This window comes from Canis lupus, chromosome 23, assembly GCF_048164855.1.
Source record: "Canis lupus baileyi chromosome 23, mCanLup2.hap1, whole genome shotgun sequence".
Classification (NCBI taxonomy): domain Eukaryota; kingdom Metazoa; phylum Chordata; class Mammalia; order Carnivora; family Canidae; genus Canis; species Canis lupus.
Genome location: NC_132860.1, coordinates 36,227,751 through 36,243,968, shown reverse-complemented (window position 1 = coordinate 36,243,968; position 16,218 = coordinate 36,227,751). Strand labels below are relative to the sequence as shown.

The window sequence follows — 16,218 nt, the reverse complement described above, 5'->3', positions numbered from 1 at the left end:
TGCTATAAATTTTCTACAATTCAGATCCTCTTGACTGGGAACATACAAACTAATGGCACACACATAAGAGTAAAAAAAAGCACCAGTAGCAGTCCACATATTGAATATAGCAAGGCCTGATTTTTTATTTTTATTTATTTTTAATTTTTTAAAGACTTATTTTTATTTATTTATGATAGACATAGAGAGAGAGAGAGAGGCAGAGACACAGGCAGAGGGAGAAGTAGGCCCCATGCCAGGAGCCCGACGCGGGACTCAACCCCGGGACTCCAGTATCGCGCCCTGGGCCAAAGGCAGGCACGAAACCGCTGAGCCACCCAGGGATCCCCTGATTTTTTATTTTTAAGAGAAAACATATAATATAAATAGAAGCATTGCTCTTTTTTTCCTGACATGCACTATCTTGTGCACTCCCAGAGCTCCACTCTCTACCCTCAGAACTTTGGAGCTCACTACTACAAAGAGGGGTAACTTTTAGAGGATTTTGACCAGTTTTTGTATATTGAAAATCCCTCTGATAACATTGAGAAAGATGGATCAGAGTAAAGCAAGGACATTACTGTCATGGTACAGGTAGAGAAAATAAGGATGTGTTGCCATGCAGTCAGAGAAGTTCTGAGGAAGTAGGCTTGACAAGACTTCATACTTAGGATATGATGCCCAGGCATTGGGGAGGATAGAGAATCTCTGAGGAGAGCAAATTTCAGAAGGATGAGGAAGGTGATGGCAACTTTAGTGAGAGCTGATGACTTAGATCCTGTCCCTCTTCGTACAGAGTACAGCTTCGCAGGTGGGACTATCTCCTTCTGCTTTGAGGCAGAAGGAAATTGGGATCAAATTCAAATTACTTCAAAGCTTTATTGCCTAATGCACTTAGGAAAATACAGCCAACCCAACTGCACTGTTCTACACAGGTACATTTCCTGTGGACAGTAATACTAGTGCCCCACATGTAACTAATGTGTACATTTGGGAAATGACCTTCAGGGCTAGCTAAGCCTGACTTTTTAAAAATGTAACAGGGAGGAAAAAGTCTTGGCTATGTGCTGCACATCACATCATCTCCAAGCAGCCTAACTCAGTAAATTATAGCATTAATGTGGGCAGTAAGTAGTTTGCTAATGTGGGTCCTGGTAAACATTGTAATGGTAGCCGGCTGGGGTTAAAGAGCAGAAGGCTATAATTTGTGATGGTGTATGTTTAAACTCCCTGGAAAACAGACCCTTTGGAATCTGAACTTGATCTGAACTTCCTCTCTCACAGAATGATCACGAAGAAGAGATTTGGTATCATCACTGAGCCTTTTCCGTAGGCTACTCAATGCCAGCCTCTCACTCCCTCTATTATCTTCCTCTGGGGGTCCTGAATATGGAGTTGCTGACAGCACAAAGCAATGGGACAGACAAAGAAGTGAAGAAGAGAAAAAGGACAGCATCACTATAGGACATTGTAAGACATAGAACACATATGAGACTGTAGGATATTTTGTGGAACAGCATCACTGGAAGAATAAGAGAAGATGGGAAAATTCTGAGTCCAGAAAAACTCTTTGAGAACTAATTCAGTTCACTGAACGCTTTTAGGAACCTATTATATATCCCACTCCTATACAGAGGATATATTTAAGATCAGTAGGTAGATGTTATAGGGAAGTAGACTTCAACTCAAAGTAAAAAAGAAATTTTTCACCTATGGAATTGTTCAAAAACAAAAAGAACTGCCCTGTTTTATAGTGAGGTCTCTATAATTTAAGTATGAAAAAAAGGATTGTTTCAGAAGAAACCATTATATTGGATACAAGTTGACTGACCTCTAAGTAACCATTTCACAGGCAAGACTCTGAGAAAGTCATTTAAAATACAGCTGCTCTCAATAACCCTGGTCTTCTATTGTTAAGGAGATGAGATTAGAGATACAAGCCTCACCTCCTCTCCTTACTCTTCTTAGCCCATGTCATCAATATGGAAAATAGAGCAAAGATGGAGGAGGTACTTTATGTTCCAGAAAGGGAAGAAACTTCCCAGTAATGAGCCGAGTGGAGTCCTCAAAAGAGGATTGTGAAAAGTCAGGACACAGAAGAGAAGGAAAGATCCCTGAGGTCTTTTGAATTATTCCTTATTCAGTTGTGTTGACATATTTGAGAATGCTTTTACATAAAACACCCAGAGTTTAAAGATCACTGAATTTGATTCCTAAAAATTTTCTATAAATGGTGTTATTAAGTAATCTGCTTTGTAAATTAAATGGCTGCCCTCTTTATTCACTTGGCTCCAGAAACAATAACAGCAAACAATTTACTGAGAACTCGCCAAGTGCTAGCCACTGTTTAAAGCGCTATAAGCAGATTAATGTACATAATCCTCATAACACCCCTATGAGGTCACAGGCTAAGCACTAAATTGTGCCCCCTAAAATTCTTAGATTGAAGCCCTAACCCCCAATGTGGTAGTATTTAGAGATGGGGGCTTTGGGAGATAATTAGGCACAAATGAGGTCATGAGAGTAGGGCCCTCCTGACAGGATTAGTGTCTTTATAAAATGAGACACCAGAGAGCTTACTCTTCCCATATATACACACTGAGAAAAAGGCATGTGAGCACCAGTGAGCAGACCACCATCTACAAGCCAGGAGAGAGTTCGCTCCAGACCCCAACCATGCTGGCACCCTGATCTTGAACTTCTAGCCTCTAGAACTATGATTAAATAAATTTCTGTTGTTTAGTCTACCCAGTCTATGGTATTTTGTATAGCAGCCTGAGCCAACTAACACAGGTCAGTACTATTACTATTCTCTTTTTACTGGAGAAAACTGAAGGACGAGAGATTAAGTATCTTGGCCAAGATAGCACATTAGTGACTGAGGAACTGGGATTCAAATCCAGGCAGGCTACATCCACAATGATCTTTGCTCTTTACCACAGTGACCAATTTGTAGTCTATGTGGACTCGCTACCTTTACTGGGTTCCCCAAGTCATTTCACAAACTTATCATTTTTTACAATACTGTAATGTAGATAGAGCAGACATTACTGTCCTATTTTTATAAATTTGAAAATTGGCAGATTAGGTGGAATGGCCAAGGAGAATGCTCCAGGGACCAAGAGAACCAAGAATAGATGAAAGACAATTAGTAATTTTCTGAACTAAATTGCTGGAATGTCTTGGGATCACATATATACAACACCTAGAATGCTGCCTTAGATGAAGAAAGTACTGAATAAATTATTGAATGTCAGAGGAATGATTCAAATTATAACTTGAAACCCCAAAGTCAAAGCCATGCTGTTTAGAAGAATCTGCTATTCTTAAGTATGAATTTAATTATTCATCTATTTGTTGTTCTATTAGTCATTCATTTAACAGCTATCTGGAGTTGACTGTGGACCAAGCAAGCATACAGTTCCATTTCTTATCCTTTTAAAATCAGTGTTTCCTGAGACAGTGTACTTTGAAATACCTTGCCACTGAATATACTGGTAATTGAAATGCATCTTAAGTAGAAAATAAGTCTTTTAGATCCAAGAGAAAAGGAGAGAAACACAGAGATCCAGGAGAAGAAGAGAACTTCTGCCATTAATCAAAGCATGGTTAAAAAAATAGAATCAATCAAAATGAAAGTTGATTTCTCAACAAATCTCATCTTTTTTTTGTCTGATTGATTTTCTTCTATTCTGTCCTCTTTTTCTTCATGAGAATTTGTATTTTCAGGAGGAAATTGTAGGAATATAGTAAAAACTAATCCTGTGACAATTTTATCTGTTAAAGGAGTCATAAAAAGTGTATTCCATCCCACACCTAAAATCTGAGAGGTAAAGAATCATAACCAAAGTCACTGTGGCATCTGTTCTCTAAGCCTTCTTCTTTTTTAAAAAAGATTTTATTTATTCATTTCAGAGAGAGCGCAAGCAGGGAGAGAGGTAGAGGGAGAGAGAGAAGCAGACTCCCTGCTCAGCTGGGAGGCCAATGCGGGTCTCAATCCCAGGACCAGGAGATCATGACCTGAGGCTGAAAGCATACGCCCAACCATCTGAACCATCCAGGCGTCCCTCTCTGAGCCTTCTTGCTCTAAATCTTATTTTTGAAAAGTACACTTTCCATGGCCTGATCTGTTTATTTACTTTCATCCAAGCAGGTGTGTTGCAGGAGGGGAGCTCTACAGTGTGATTCATCACTAAATTACAAAATGAGATTTTGTACTGATATTTTATTTCACCTAATAAAATGATGCTTGAGATGGACCTTTGTTTTTTGAGTTATGTAGGTATCTTGAAATTGTACCACCTATAGTGTCCCAAATTCTGCCTTGTGCAGATGCTCAGTAAATTGAACACCACCATCTACAGAGAAGCAATTAGCCAGCATCAGACTGCATTGCAATCACTTTGCTACACTCTGACCCTTATATTGTTATCTTCTCTACATCGTGAGCAAAACAAAGCTATTCTTCAAATGGGTGCTTTTTTTCTCCTTCTTCTTCTTGTCCTTCTCCTTTCTTTCTTCTCTCTTCTCTCTCCTTCATCATGTTCTTCTCTTGCTCCCCTATCTTCATACACATAGTTGATTTTTGTTACTAGGATATTTCAGCTTCTCTGTTTTATTTATTAACCCATGCCATCTGCAGAAACAGGACCCTCGAGAATACCATTGGTAACTATAAAGCCAAATGCCAATCAAACAAACCAATACCCAATCTTCTAAATAAATAAATAAATAAATAGCCAATCTTCCCAAAGAAAGGGGTTCAAAAATCTCTGTCTTGGCAAGAGACTCCATACTTGAAAACACCTATCAGAACAGGTGTATAAAGCTGCCCTCATTTGGTCAGGCTATTTGGCTAATTAGTAAGTATGTTGAGTTTTAAGAATAATAATAATAATAATAAAAGGAAACATTTATGTAGTATTATATTCTCCTTTGAGGATACTGAAAGACAAAAATTCTAAGTAAGCTAGCTGAGGGTACATGGCCAGACAGTGTAAGGATTAAGACTTGAACTTGAGTGATTTGGCTTAAGCCTATGTTCTTAAGAAGTGTACTGTGCTGTTCCTTGTATGAAAATCAAAAATCTCAGAGTGGCCCAGGCAAGAGTTGTTAAAATAAAGTGATTTAGGTTGAAATACATGAAAGTGCCAATATTTGACAGTTTTGACTTAACAATCTGTAGTTTACATTGTTCAAGCTTATAATAGGTATAACAAGAGACTGAGCACATATTAATGAGGCTTTTGCTCTGGGTCAGGCTGTGTTTTGGGGGTATAGCTGGAGTTAGATGCATCCGAGTGATTATTGAAGGCAGAGAGAGAATCTAGACACCTGAGTTGTCCAAGTTTCTTTGCTAATCTCGATTAGTCAGTTCATGTCTCTGGACCTCAGGCTTTTCATCTGTAAAATGAGTGGATCTCAAATTTGTTGAACTTCTGTCCCCTTAGAAAGGGTATGTCTCATTTCCCCCAATCACTCTCAATTTCTAGTGGCAAACAAACCAGCTGGTAACAAAGAATATGACTGTAAAAACAAATCGTGGGTGTGGGGAGGATTATGTTTGCATATGTTTTCCCAATAGGGGTATATTTGTGCTTATTTAGAGATGATTTATCTTTAAGTGTACATATGTCTTAAGGCCTAATTATTGGAAAATATTAGGTCAAAATATAGTTAAGTAAATTATGTATCATTAAGTGTTAATAATTAATAGCAAATAGTGGTGATGGTAAACCTAAGCTAAGTTTATAATTAAAAGCAACAATAGTAGTAAGTAACAATGATGACCAAGTGAAGAAAACATTGAAGATGTAGTGGCTTTTTAAGAAGCATTTTGCTCCCAAATTTTAGGATTTCTATCTCTCTGCCTGCACCATAGAAGCTGTCTGACATAGCCAAACACCATATGGCAGCTAACCTTCCTAGAGCAATACCAAATTAAAGTCCTTAATAAACTCTCTAGTAACATGCCAATTTGAGTACCAAATTAATAATCCCCAAGTCACTTAGTAGGTAGGTGCTAGTCAGCAGCTTTTGGTCTCATTTGAAAACAAATATAAAACATTAAAAACGAATATAAAATTGCAAGTGATTTACCTCATAAAGCCAAAGAGAAAATGTGGCATGATTGTGATACCCTCACCTTCCACTCCTAACTCTTTCCTGATGGCCACTGCTAATATCAGATTTTGTTTGTGAAACCCCAGCACATAATACAAAACATTCAGTTTAAAATTCGGGGCATGCTTGCACAAAATCTCTCACTATATCAATGCAGTTTGAACCCTACACAGAGGTGTCAGGACAAGCAGATGAGTAGATGCTAATTCCTAGGTCAAATTCTATGCACCTTGCACAATGCCCTACATGTGTGTGTATATGACAAATATGTATATGTATGTGTGTGTCTATATATATATATACTCACAAGTACACACGATTAAAAACTTAAAATTTCATGAACTAATACTCTTGAACTATTTGCAATGCCTTCTATATATTCTATTCTACTTTTTTAAAGAACAATATTGATCATGAAATAATAAGTTGGCTTTGCAACCCTTTTATGGGTTATGATTTGCAATTTGAAAAACACTACTCTGCCCAGAATGCTGCCCAGATACATGTTCACTATGACCTTTAAAAATTGCATGGGAGCTTCTTCTCTCTTAGAGATCTAAAATTAGATTTTTTTTCCTCTTTAAACACAAACAAAAGCACATCTTTAGATGAATGTGTTTGAAATTGTGGATTATAAGAAAAGATAGCAAGAACTGGGGATAATTCTGGAGGAAAGAAGTGATGGCAGTGGAAGGAGGAAAGAGGCCAAGAACGTAAGGGGCAGTCCTCCAATATTTCAGTGGCTACCAGGATAACCAGATGTTGGAGGGACTGGGCATTTATCTATAACCCTTAGGAATGCATAGTCAGTCCCATCCATCTGAGCATTTATTGAGAACCAGCTACTTGCCAACTTCTGTGCTAGAGACTACCACTAGAAAAATAGCAAATACAGTCAGGTAATCTTTATGCAAAGAAACCACAATTTTCAAGTGATGTGACAGTCAAGTATGCCTGATGGCTAATGCAAATATATATTTAGGATCCACAGTCATTCAGAGATGTTTAATTTTGTTAAGTTCAATTGAATGGCTTTAGTGACTCTTATAGTCCCTTGTTTATCAAGGTATTTGGTGTCATTTAAAAAATATTTCTATGTATTTACTTTTATGCAGAGAGTGGTTCAATTTTGGAGAAGCAAATGCCCTCAGAAGATGATCTGTAAGTTTACAAATGCAGACAAAACTTGTCCCAAGACTGTCTCTCCCGTATTCTGCTCCCCAGATGAAATATGAAACTATAAAAGAGCTTCCATTTCAACTTTAAAGGAGACTTTTTAGAATTCCAGCTTTAGACATTTTTTTTTCTGAGAAAAATCGTTAAGCTTTCCTTTTATTTTAGAGTATTCCATTTGCAGGAAAGCACACATGATAATGAATACATAAATCTTTTCAATTTCTCACAAAGTCTGAGTAATGCAGTCTTGGTTTTACTGCCTTTGGACTCTCACCAAGCTCTTTTAAAACTCTAAAATAAATCCATTAGAACTTGCGCTCCCCATCATTTTACTGTATTCAAAATTCAATGTTAAAGCTTGTTTGGGGTGATCTGTGAGTTTGTTATTACATGGTCAAGATGCAGGAAACATATGTTGGTTCAATACAAAATGGATTTTCTGAGTATAAAACCTACCTAGGTAAGAATTTGCCCAGTGTGAGAAATATTCAATAGTCTAAGTTCACCAGGCGTTTGATTGGAGTGAGGGAGAGGTACTACACAAAATTATCCTTTAGTTCCCTGCTAACCTTGAGATTGTATGTTTTGATTAAGCTGTAAGTTCACCCACCGTTAACTGGGTTCTCTTCCAGAAAAAAAGCTTCCTGTGCCTGTCTCCTGGAATCACATCCCAAAATATAAAATGGCTTTTTCCTTAAATGAATGGATTTTTAAAGAATCAGATCTAAATTAATCAGTAAATGCCATTTGGTCTCTTCTGACAACATTGCCATAACCCAGCAAAAATCAAATTATAGATAATAGGGCAGCCCCAGGGGTGCAGGGGTTTAGTGCCGCCTGCGGCCCAGGGCGTGATCCTGGAGACCTGGGATCGAGTCCCACCTCAGGCTCCCTGTATGGAGCCTGCTTCTCCCTCTGCCTCTGTCTCTGCCTCTCTCTCTCTGTGTGTCTCTATGAATAAATAAATAAAAATCTTTTAAAACAATTATAAATAATAATAACAAATTACTGGTGATAATAATTACTAATGGCAAATATCAATAACAAAGTACTAATCACCTCAATAATTATTTTTAAATAGCTAACATTTATTGACTAATGTATGGCAAATGCTAGGCTAAGTGCTTTAAAGACACTAATTTAATGACAACTCTATCAGGTGGTACACTCTTATTCTCATTTAATGGCTAAGAAAATGGAGGCAGCACTCAGATGAGGGAGAACCAGACTGTGATGTCAGTGAGTATGTCAACTCTGGAGAATAAGCTCATAACTACTAGTCTATATATAATGACTGTTACGTAAGTGTTTCTGACCCTTGCTAATGTCTGTTTAGTCATCTAAATTATTTGGCAATATCATAAACGTAATAGCTTAAGTAGCCAATGTTAACTTTGAAATATTGTGTCATAGATTTTCAACAATGAGAAAATGGTTAAATAATTTATGATACATCTATTCACTAAAGTTTTAAGGAATCATTAAGATGCTCTTGACATTTTCTTGACAAAGAGCTATTAAATCAGAGGAAAATGTGTGCAGTTACAGAAATTGCAATAGTAGGGGCACCTCAGTGTCTCAGATGGTTAAGTCAGCTTTTGGTTCAGGTCATGATCTCGGGGTCCTGGTATCAAGCCCCTTGTCGGGCTCCTTGCTCGGCAGAAGTCTGCTTCTCCTTCTCCTCCCTGCTTGTGTTCTCTCTCACTATCTTTGTCTTTCACTTTCTATAAATAAATAAATAAATAAATAAATAAATAAATAAATAAATAAAATCTTTAAAAAGAAAAAAGAAAGGAAGGAAATGCAATAGTAATGTACAATTTTTTGTGTGTGTTCAGTATGACCTCAACTTTCTTTAAAAAAACAAAAATCATGGGGGCAGCACGGGTGGCTCAGTGGTTTAGTGCCACCTTTGCCCCGGGATGTGATCCTGGAGACCCAGGATCGAGTCCCACATCAGGCTCCCTGCATGGAGCCTGCTTCTCCCTCTGCCTGTGTCTCTGCCTCTCTCTCTTTGTGTCTCTCATGAATAAGTAAATAAAATCTTAAAAAAAAAATCATGGAAGGAAATCACTAAAATAAAATGATTGTCCCTAGGTGGTCTGTATTTTGCTCTAATATTTTTCTTTAAAAATATTCTTTTTCCATAATGAATTTACATTGTTCCTGTGTTTTTTTTGTAAAATATTTTATTTATTTATTTGACAGAGAGAGAAAGAGAGCACAAGCAGGGGGAGTGACAGGCAGAGGGAAAGGGAGAAGCAGACTCCCAGCTGAGAAGGAAGCCCAAAACAGGGCTGGATCCCAGAACCCTGGAATCATGACCTGAGCCAAAGGCAGATGCCCAACTGACTGAGCTACCCAGGCACCCCTATTTCTGTGATTTAAAAAAAAAGTTTTGTTTATTTTTGATTCTATAAAGCCATTTAATTTTCTCCTACAAGTTGCATGGTTTCTGATCTGACATTATGGTATATTAAGTATCATGCTCTCTCTTCCTTTTTTTTTTTTTTCATGCTCTCTCTTCTTAAACGAAGATATATTTGAATGGTCATACGTTCATTTAGCAGTAAACAAATCTATAGGTATGGGCAACACAGCTTCATTGTAAGGCATCTAATTATTAAGGTGTATAAAGTCTGCGGAGTCTACTTTGCCCAGAATGAAGTCTAAAAGCCTGGAAGCTCTATCTAATTGCCTACTGCTGAGCTCCTTATCAACAACACTGAGAGTGGTGGTCTGGTATTTTTGAGCTCACAGAGGATAGTGAAGACTAGTTAGACTGGTTTGGAGAACTTAAAGTGATAAGATGTGTAGTCATTATGGCAATTCCTTCTACACATAAGCTGTCCCCAAGTCCCAGGATGTCGGTGCCAAGCCTCAGTGGGTAAAGAAGAATAATTCCTGTGTAACTAGGTGTGATTAACCTGGGGGAGGTTTGGGTGTTTCTTTTTTAGAAAGGCTTGGGCTATCCTAACACGGAGGTTGTTATTGTATGACATGTGTTTGGAAAACTCTACCCACCTGTTTTGTTGATTCATTAATTGTCATTTGAGTACCACTTGGAACTTCTGCAACTTAAAGTCTCCTTTTCTCATTTCGGCTTTGGATCTGAATGGAAACTATTTAGCATCAGACTTTGTATTTAGAATTATTTACAGAATAACTTTTAATACTACCCTCTATGACACTGAGTGAATAAGGCTAGGGCAAAACAAGAATTTGAGCCTTCTAATTTGATCAACAAGAAAGATGTACTTTACAGACTTACACATGTCTCTCATGGATGGAACTGTTTCTAATCTAGCATTGTCTAAGATACTTTATTCAGAGATCTTCACAGGAGAGTGACTTAGACATTACCTAACTGCAAGTCAAAATGATCATTCCTGCATTACAGAAGGAAAGAACTAAAATGAAAGCAATAACGTTCTACTGACAGTAATTCATTCCGGGGCAAGTTATCTGCATAGTACTACTTTGCCTTCACTGGTAAACAGTCTCTGAAGTCCCCATTCACTTCAGTTTTAAGTTCATTCAAGTGGAAAAACCAGATGGGTTCCCAGGACCTGAATCTGTTTCAGAGGAGGAGTCTGTGATTCAGGCTTAAACCAAGGGTGTTACCATTATGACATAGGCCATTGCCCAAAGTAAGGTAGGGTTGGCTCTTTGCCTCAAAGCTGTCAGATGTGTCCAGGGATTTGTGCTGAGTCTTTCATGATTCATTAAAGCCAGCCCATCAGAAATGCTACACTGGATCATACCAGTGATACCATCAGCTGAATAAAGATCTGAAATATTAGAAGGTGATATGAGAAATGCTGGAATAAGATGTATGTGAGAAGAGTGAGATGGTCATTAACTCAGTCTGTGAAGTTCAGAAAGATTCTCAGAGGTAGTAGTGTTTGAATATGCTTTAGAAGAATGTATAATGTAAATGGACAAAAGGGAAGAGCTTTCTGTGAAAAGACACCAAATTTTCCAGGAAGAAGACAGTGAAGAGAGAGGCTAACAGAAGAATAAGTTTGTGAAGCAGTAATATGCTTCTCTAAGAATATAGGCTTTATATTGTAGTTGATGAGGAGTCAGCAAAGGATTTTAAGAGAAGTGACATCAGATGACCATTTTATAAGGGGTTCTCTGACAGCTGGTGTGGCTAATGCATGGAGGGAAGGTGAGATTAGAGAGAGGCAACCACTTGGAGAGAGCTTCATTCATGCCAATGGCGGTGACAAGGAGGTACTTACAGACCACAGAGATGTTTAAAGGCAAAAATGATGGGATTTGGTGCCTGATTAGATCTGGGATCAAGGTTTGAGGATTTCTAGCTTAGATGACTAGGAAAACTGTGATGCCATTAAGCAAAGACTTTACACCCTTTAAAATCCATGACTTGTCTGAAACCTTCTCAAAACTATTATATGACTTCAACTGTATGGTAATTCTGTGGCATCTGCCGTTTTTCACTTTCCAGAGCACTTCCTCTTGTTTGATCTCATTAAATATGCAATTTGACAGATGAAAAACTAAAGTGAGTGATTTGGCTAAAATCATCCACCTGACTCTGCCCAAGGGAGAACTAAAACCATGTCAGAGTTTCCCTAGTCTTAAATTCTAATTCAGATTCCAAATCTGAGAGTCTTTCACCCCAGAACCTTCACCCTTTTCCATTTTGCATGGAAGATACTATAATCAGAAAGACTTTTGAGTAGCAAAGGAGGCTGGGAGCTTTGGAAAAGGCACAAAGAAATCTTGCCAGTTCTAGGGAGGAAGAGGCAGTCAGCAGAGGAACAAAAAGAAGCAAATGACAATGAGCATTCCAGATCTTCTGCATATCAATGCTTGCATTGCTACAGTACAAAGGCATCCTGTTGTACCAGTGTCCCTATAAACCTTATTACTTCTCTCCGTATTAGTCCTAGGTGGTGGGATTGGAAGGTGCGGAGAGAGCAGTTGGTAATGGCTGTGAATGGCAATCACTCACTTAGGTTAGTCCTTGGGTCCCTCAGGTCTATTAAGAGGGTCCTGTGTAGCTTACTACTTAGCATTACACTCAAAACCTGTCTGTCAAGAATCTACTAGAGAATAAGTAGATATGTTGTTGGGTGAGATTGTCTATGCAGAAGCTATGAAAATAAGCCTTTCAATTTGAATGGAATCTCCACTGAACAGAGGAAATGGAGAGGCTTGGTTTTTGCAAACCAGAATTTCTCTATTAGAAATAGTAAAATCATTTCACAGAGGCGGGAGACCCATTTTGCAATTATCTTCTTTCCGTGTTGGTGATTGGGAAGAGATAAAACACTGGTCTGAGATAAGATTGGCACTTGTGGACAAGAAGAGAATTCTCATCTCAGGTGTCATTACTTTCTTTTTCAAGGAACCAAAGGGGGCAGTGATTTCAAGATGCCTGGAGAGAGAGAGAGAGAGAAAGAAAAAGAGAGGATTCTTGATGAAAACTCCTCAAAGCACTCTTTTCTTTAAGGCAGATGTGATGTCTGCAAGGATCCTCAAATAACCACTTGCTCTAGTGATCGGCTCCCACTTGTGATTGACTGACTTCAAAATGGTGGTCAAATACTTGTATTTAACAGAGACACGATCTGCAATTGTGCAGCCTTCATCCTTCTGGGAGGTTTCATTGATTATCTGTCTTCCTGCTTAGACTCTAAGTTCCTGCCTCAGGGGCTCATCTGATTTCAGCTTATTCCCTTGTCCTGTAGAACTGTGATTGACAGGTTCAACAACTAATTGTAAAATAAATAAAGTACGGCTCTTAAAGAAAATTCATTTATTTTTTACTTTTTTTCCCAATGTTTCTGTAAGTGGAGGGAGAGAAAAGGGCACTCCCACGCCCATAGGTGTGGTTTAAATGGACCTTGTTTAGTTTCATGACCCAACCTAAAATCTCTGAGACTCTCACAGCTTTCAAGTTGGTCAGGGTAGTCATTCTGTCAAGACTTCTTAGAAGTGTTAGTGATAAGCTCATTTTATCCCTGAAATCCACTTTGAACATCTTTGAAACCTTCAAGCAATTGAGCAGATTCAACTCCTTAGTCCTGTTTTCCTAGTGATAATTTGTTTTGTTTTGTTTTGTTTTTATTCTGGATACTGCTTTATTTTTTTTTAATAAATTAATTTTTTATTGGTGTTCAATTTACCAACATACAGAATAACACCCAGTGCTCATCCCGTCAAGTGCCCCCCTCAGTGCCCGTCACCCATTTGTTTCTGATGAACATATTTACAGCTGGTTTTTTAAATTAAACATTTACATTCAAATGACTTCCCATCTTAGGGGAGCTTGATTGATTCTTTTTTTTTTTTTATAAGGGTTTTAGGGAAGTCAACTACTTTTTTATTTTAAAGATTTTATCTATGTATTCATGACAGACACACAGAGAGAGAGGCAGAGACAAAGGCAGAGGGAGAAGCAGGCTCCATTCAGGGAGCCCGATGTGGGACTCGATCCCAGGTCTCCAGGATCACACCCCAGGCTGAAGGTGGCACTAAACCACTGGGCCACTGGGGCTGCCCAGCTTGATTGATTCTTATTTGAGTTTTTAAAAAAATCATTGAATTTTCTAGCCTGTGCACTTTAAGTTTGATATAGGAAGTAACAGGGAGAAACAGTAGGTGGTTACCATGGCCACCGCAACATCTGATTTAGGTAGGAACAGAGAGGGCAGGGAAACAGTGCCATACTAAATTGAATTGCAATAATGATCAATAGTTCAGAGAGGAAATTTAAGTGTCTGAGCTCCATCTAGCAACCCATTAATCAATACATGAACAGCAATATCTGCACTATGGCTTTACATTTATGTACATTTATGTACGTATCAAAACAAAAGGGAAATTGCAGCATATATAAAAATTAAGAGTCATTAAGCACATTTGAAAAACGCTTCTAGGGTAGAATAAAAATTATTCTAATTTCCAAGTTTGTTACTCATCCTGAAATACCAATAAAAGCTTTAAAAAGCAAGGTCTTGAGCTTAGCATTAGGATATTTTTTAGTTCAAAAAAAGGGGTTGACTTCTCAGATTGGAGGGACCTAGTTTCTTGAGTTGGTGTTGTCACACAGAAAGGTGAAAGGTGAATTTGCTTCCTTAAATCCTCTCTCTACTCTTTCCACCTAAAGGTTCGTTTAAGCACAGATTTCCTGGCCTAGGGAAGCCAGCCCACTCTAGCCTGCCAGCTGAAGAATTAGCTCTACCTTGTGAAGAATTTTGTTTACTCTCTTCTATATTTTAAAAGAAGATACCAGACCAACACTTCCGTGTTGGCATTTCAAACACCAGCAACTAGCTAGAGGGTGGGACGGGCTTGAAGAAGTCTTCCAGCCTCCCTTCCCCAGGCTCCCCAGGCAGGCTTCCACCTCCTCTGTGGTTCCAGCGCTCAGGCCTCTTTAGCTGAGAAGAGAAAGAAAAAGCTAAGTGAAACAATAAACATCTGGAAAGTGATTTGTTACTGCTTTAAAAGGATAGCATGGAGAAAGTAATCCCATCTCTTAAATTGGCCCTTTTGTGTTGCAAAGCATCTCAAACTAGCTCTGCCGGTAGCCTAAGAAGGTGGCCCCACCTGCCTTGCTCCTAAGAGGCTTTGGCCACAACTCAAGAGCTTCCAGAGTGTGCGCTGGCAGGCGGAGTCCTGCACCAGTACATCTCAGCCAGGAGGAGGGAAGCAGAGCTGAATTTGGGAAGCAGCTGCCTGCTATGCTGAAAACCTCTGGAAACTGGCTAAGGAGCTGTGGTGAGAATCATGCTACTTTTCTCAGACCCATTTCTTTCGACAGACCAGTGGGGAGTCGTGGCCATGAAAAGGAAGAGAGGATGGCAAATTCCCCTCCCTTTCCCTTCCTAGAACAGCAGTGCCTGCCGTTTCTCAGCACCCACTGCTTGCAGACACCTTAAGGCTGCTCTATTTCCCTATCTGTTGCTCTCTGTGTTCTAAAGGAACCACACACAGTGAATTTTCTCTTCCTCCACCTCCGTGCAGCCCCAAACCCACACTTCATGAGCTTAATTCACCATTGGTCTCTTCATAGTAAGTCTGTCTCCTGTGAGCTGCCAGACTCTTGCTACTGTGTATCACAGACAGAGATTTAGGAAAGTGAAATTCTTGCTGCTGATTTTTATGGGTTCCAGATATGCCTGGATCCACACTGATTTCAGATCACACATATTAATGTGTGCACGTTCTGTTCAAATACCCAGAGCCTCCCGAGGGAGAGTGTAGTTCAAACGCAAGGAGATAGGCTGGTACAAGTCTGAAAAAACCAATAGGCTTTTGAGTTGAATCTTGCTTTCACCAATTATAAACTATGCAACCTCGGGAAACCACGGAATTTTGTGCCTTCAGTTTTCTCATCTGTAAAAGTAGAATTAATTGTATTACTAATTTAAAGGTTAGTAGTTGTATATGGAAAGCTGGATTCCAGAATTGTCTGAGGCACAAAGACCATGGTTACCTTATTTTGGGGTACCTCCTTAGTAGGTAAGAATGTCAGCTCCGATCATTTTGCCTGATTTCTTTTCTTTTTTTTTTTAAGATCTTATTTATTCATTCATGAGAGACATGGAGAGAGAGAGAGGCAGAGACACAGGCAGAGAGAGAAGCAGGCCCCAGGCAGGGAGCCCAATGTGGGACTTGGTCCCAGGACTCCAGGATCATGCCCTGGGCCGAAGGCAGGCGCTAAACCGCTGAGCCACCAGGGATCCTCTCTGCCTGATTTCTAAGCAACTCCCCCATGGTTAGCTTAGATCTGCCAAGTAACATGAGACTGTTTCCACATCTGCAAATCAATGGTAATCATAGTAGTAACTGATGAAGTTTTGGAATATAGGTGGGCTTTGGTGGGGTGAGGTCCAGAGCTGATGACCGAGAAAGAATTCTTGAGATGTCTTTGGTGCAAAATGGTGGTTTTATTAAAGCACT

General features: G+C 39.0%; 1 protein-coding gene across 32 annotated transcripts in view; it reads left to right on the top strand.

Moving 5' to 3' along the window:
• DLG2 (discs large MAGUK scaffold protein 2) overlaps positions 1-16,218 on the top strand; it is a 1,975,849-nt gene that overhangs the window by 1,716,765 nt on the left and 242,866 nt on the right. The window contains exon 1 of one of the 32 annotated variants that reach the window (XM_072794873.1): positions 14,883-15,033. The exons of the other annotated variants lie outside the window; for them this stretch is intronic. Within the exon in view, the coding sequence (XP_072650974.1) occupies positions 14,997-15,033 (37 nt within the window). The 5' untranslated portion in view covers positions 14,883-14,996. Of the gene's footprint in view, positions 1-14,882; positions 15,034-16,218 lie in introns of those variants that run through there. 32 annotated transcript variants of the gene reach the window in all.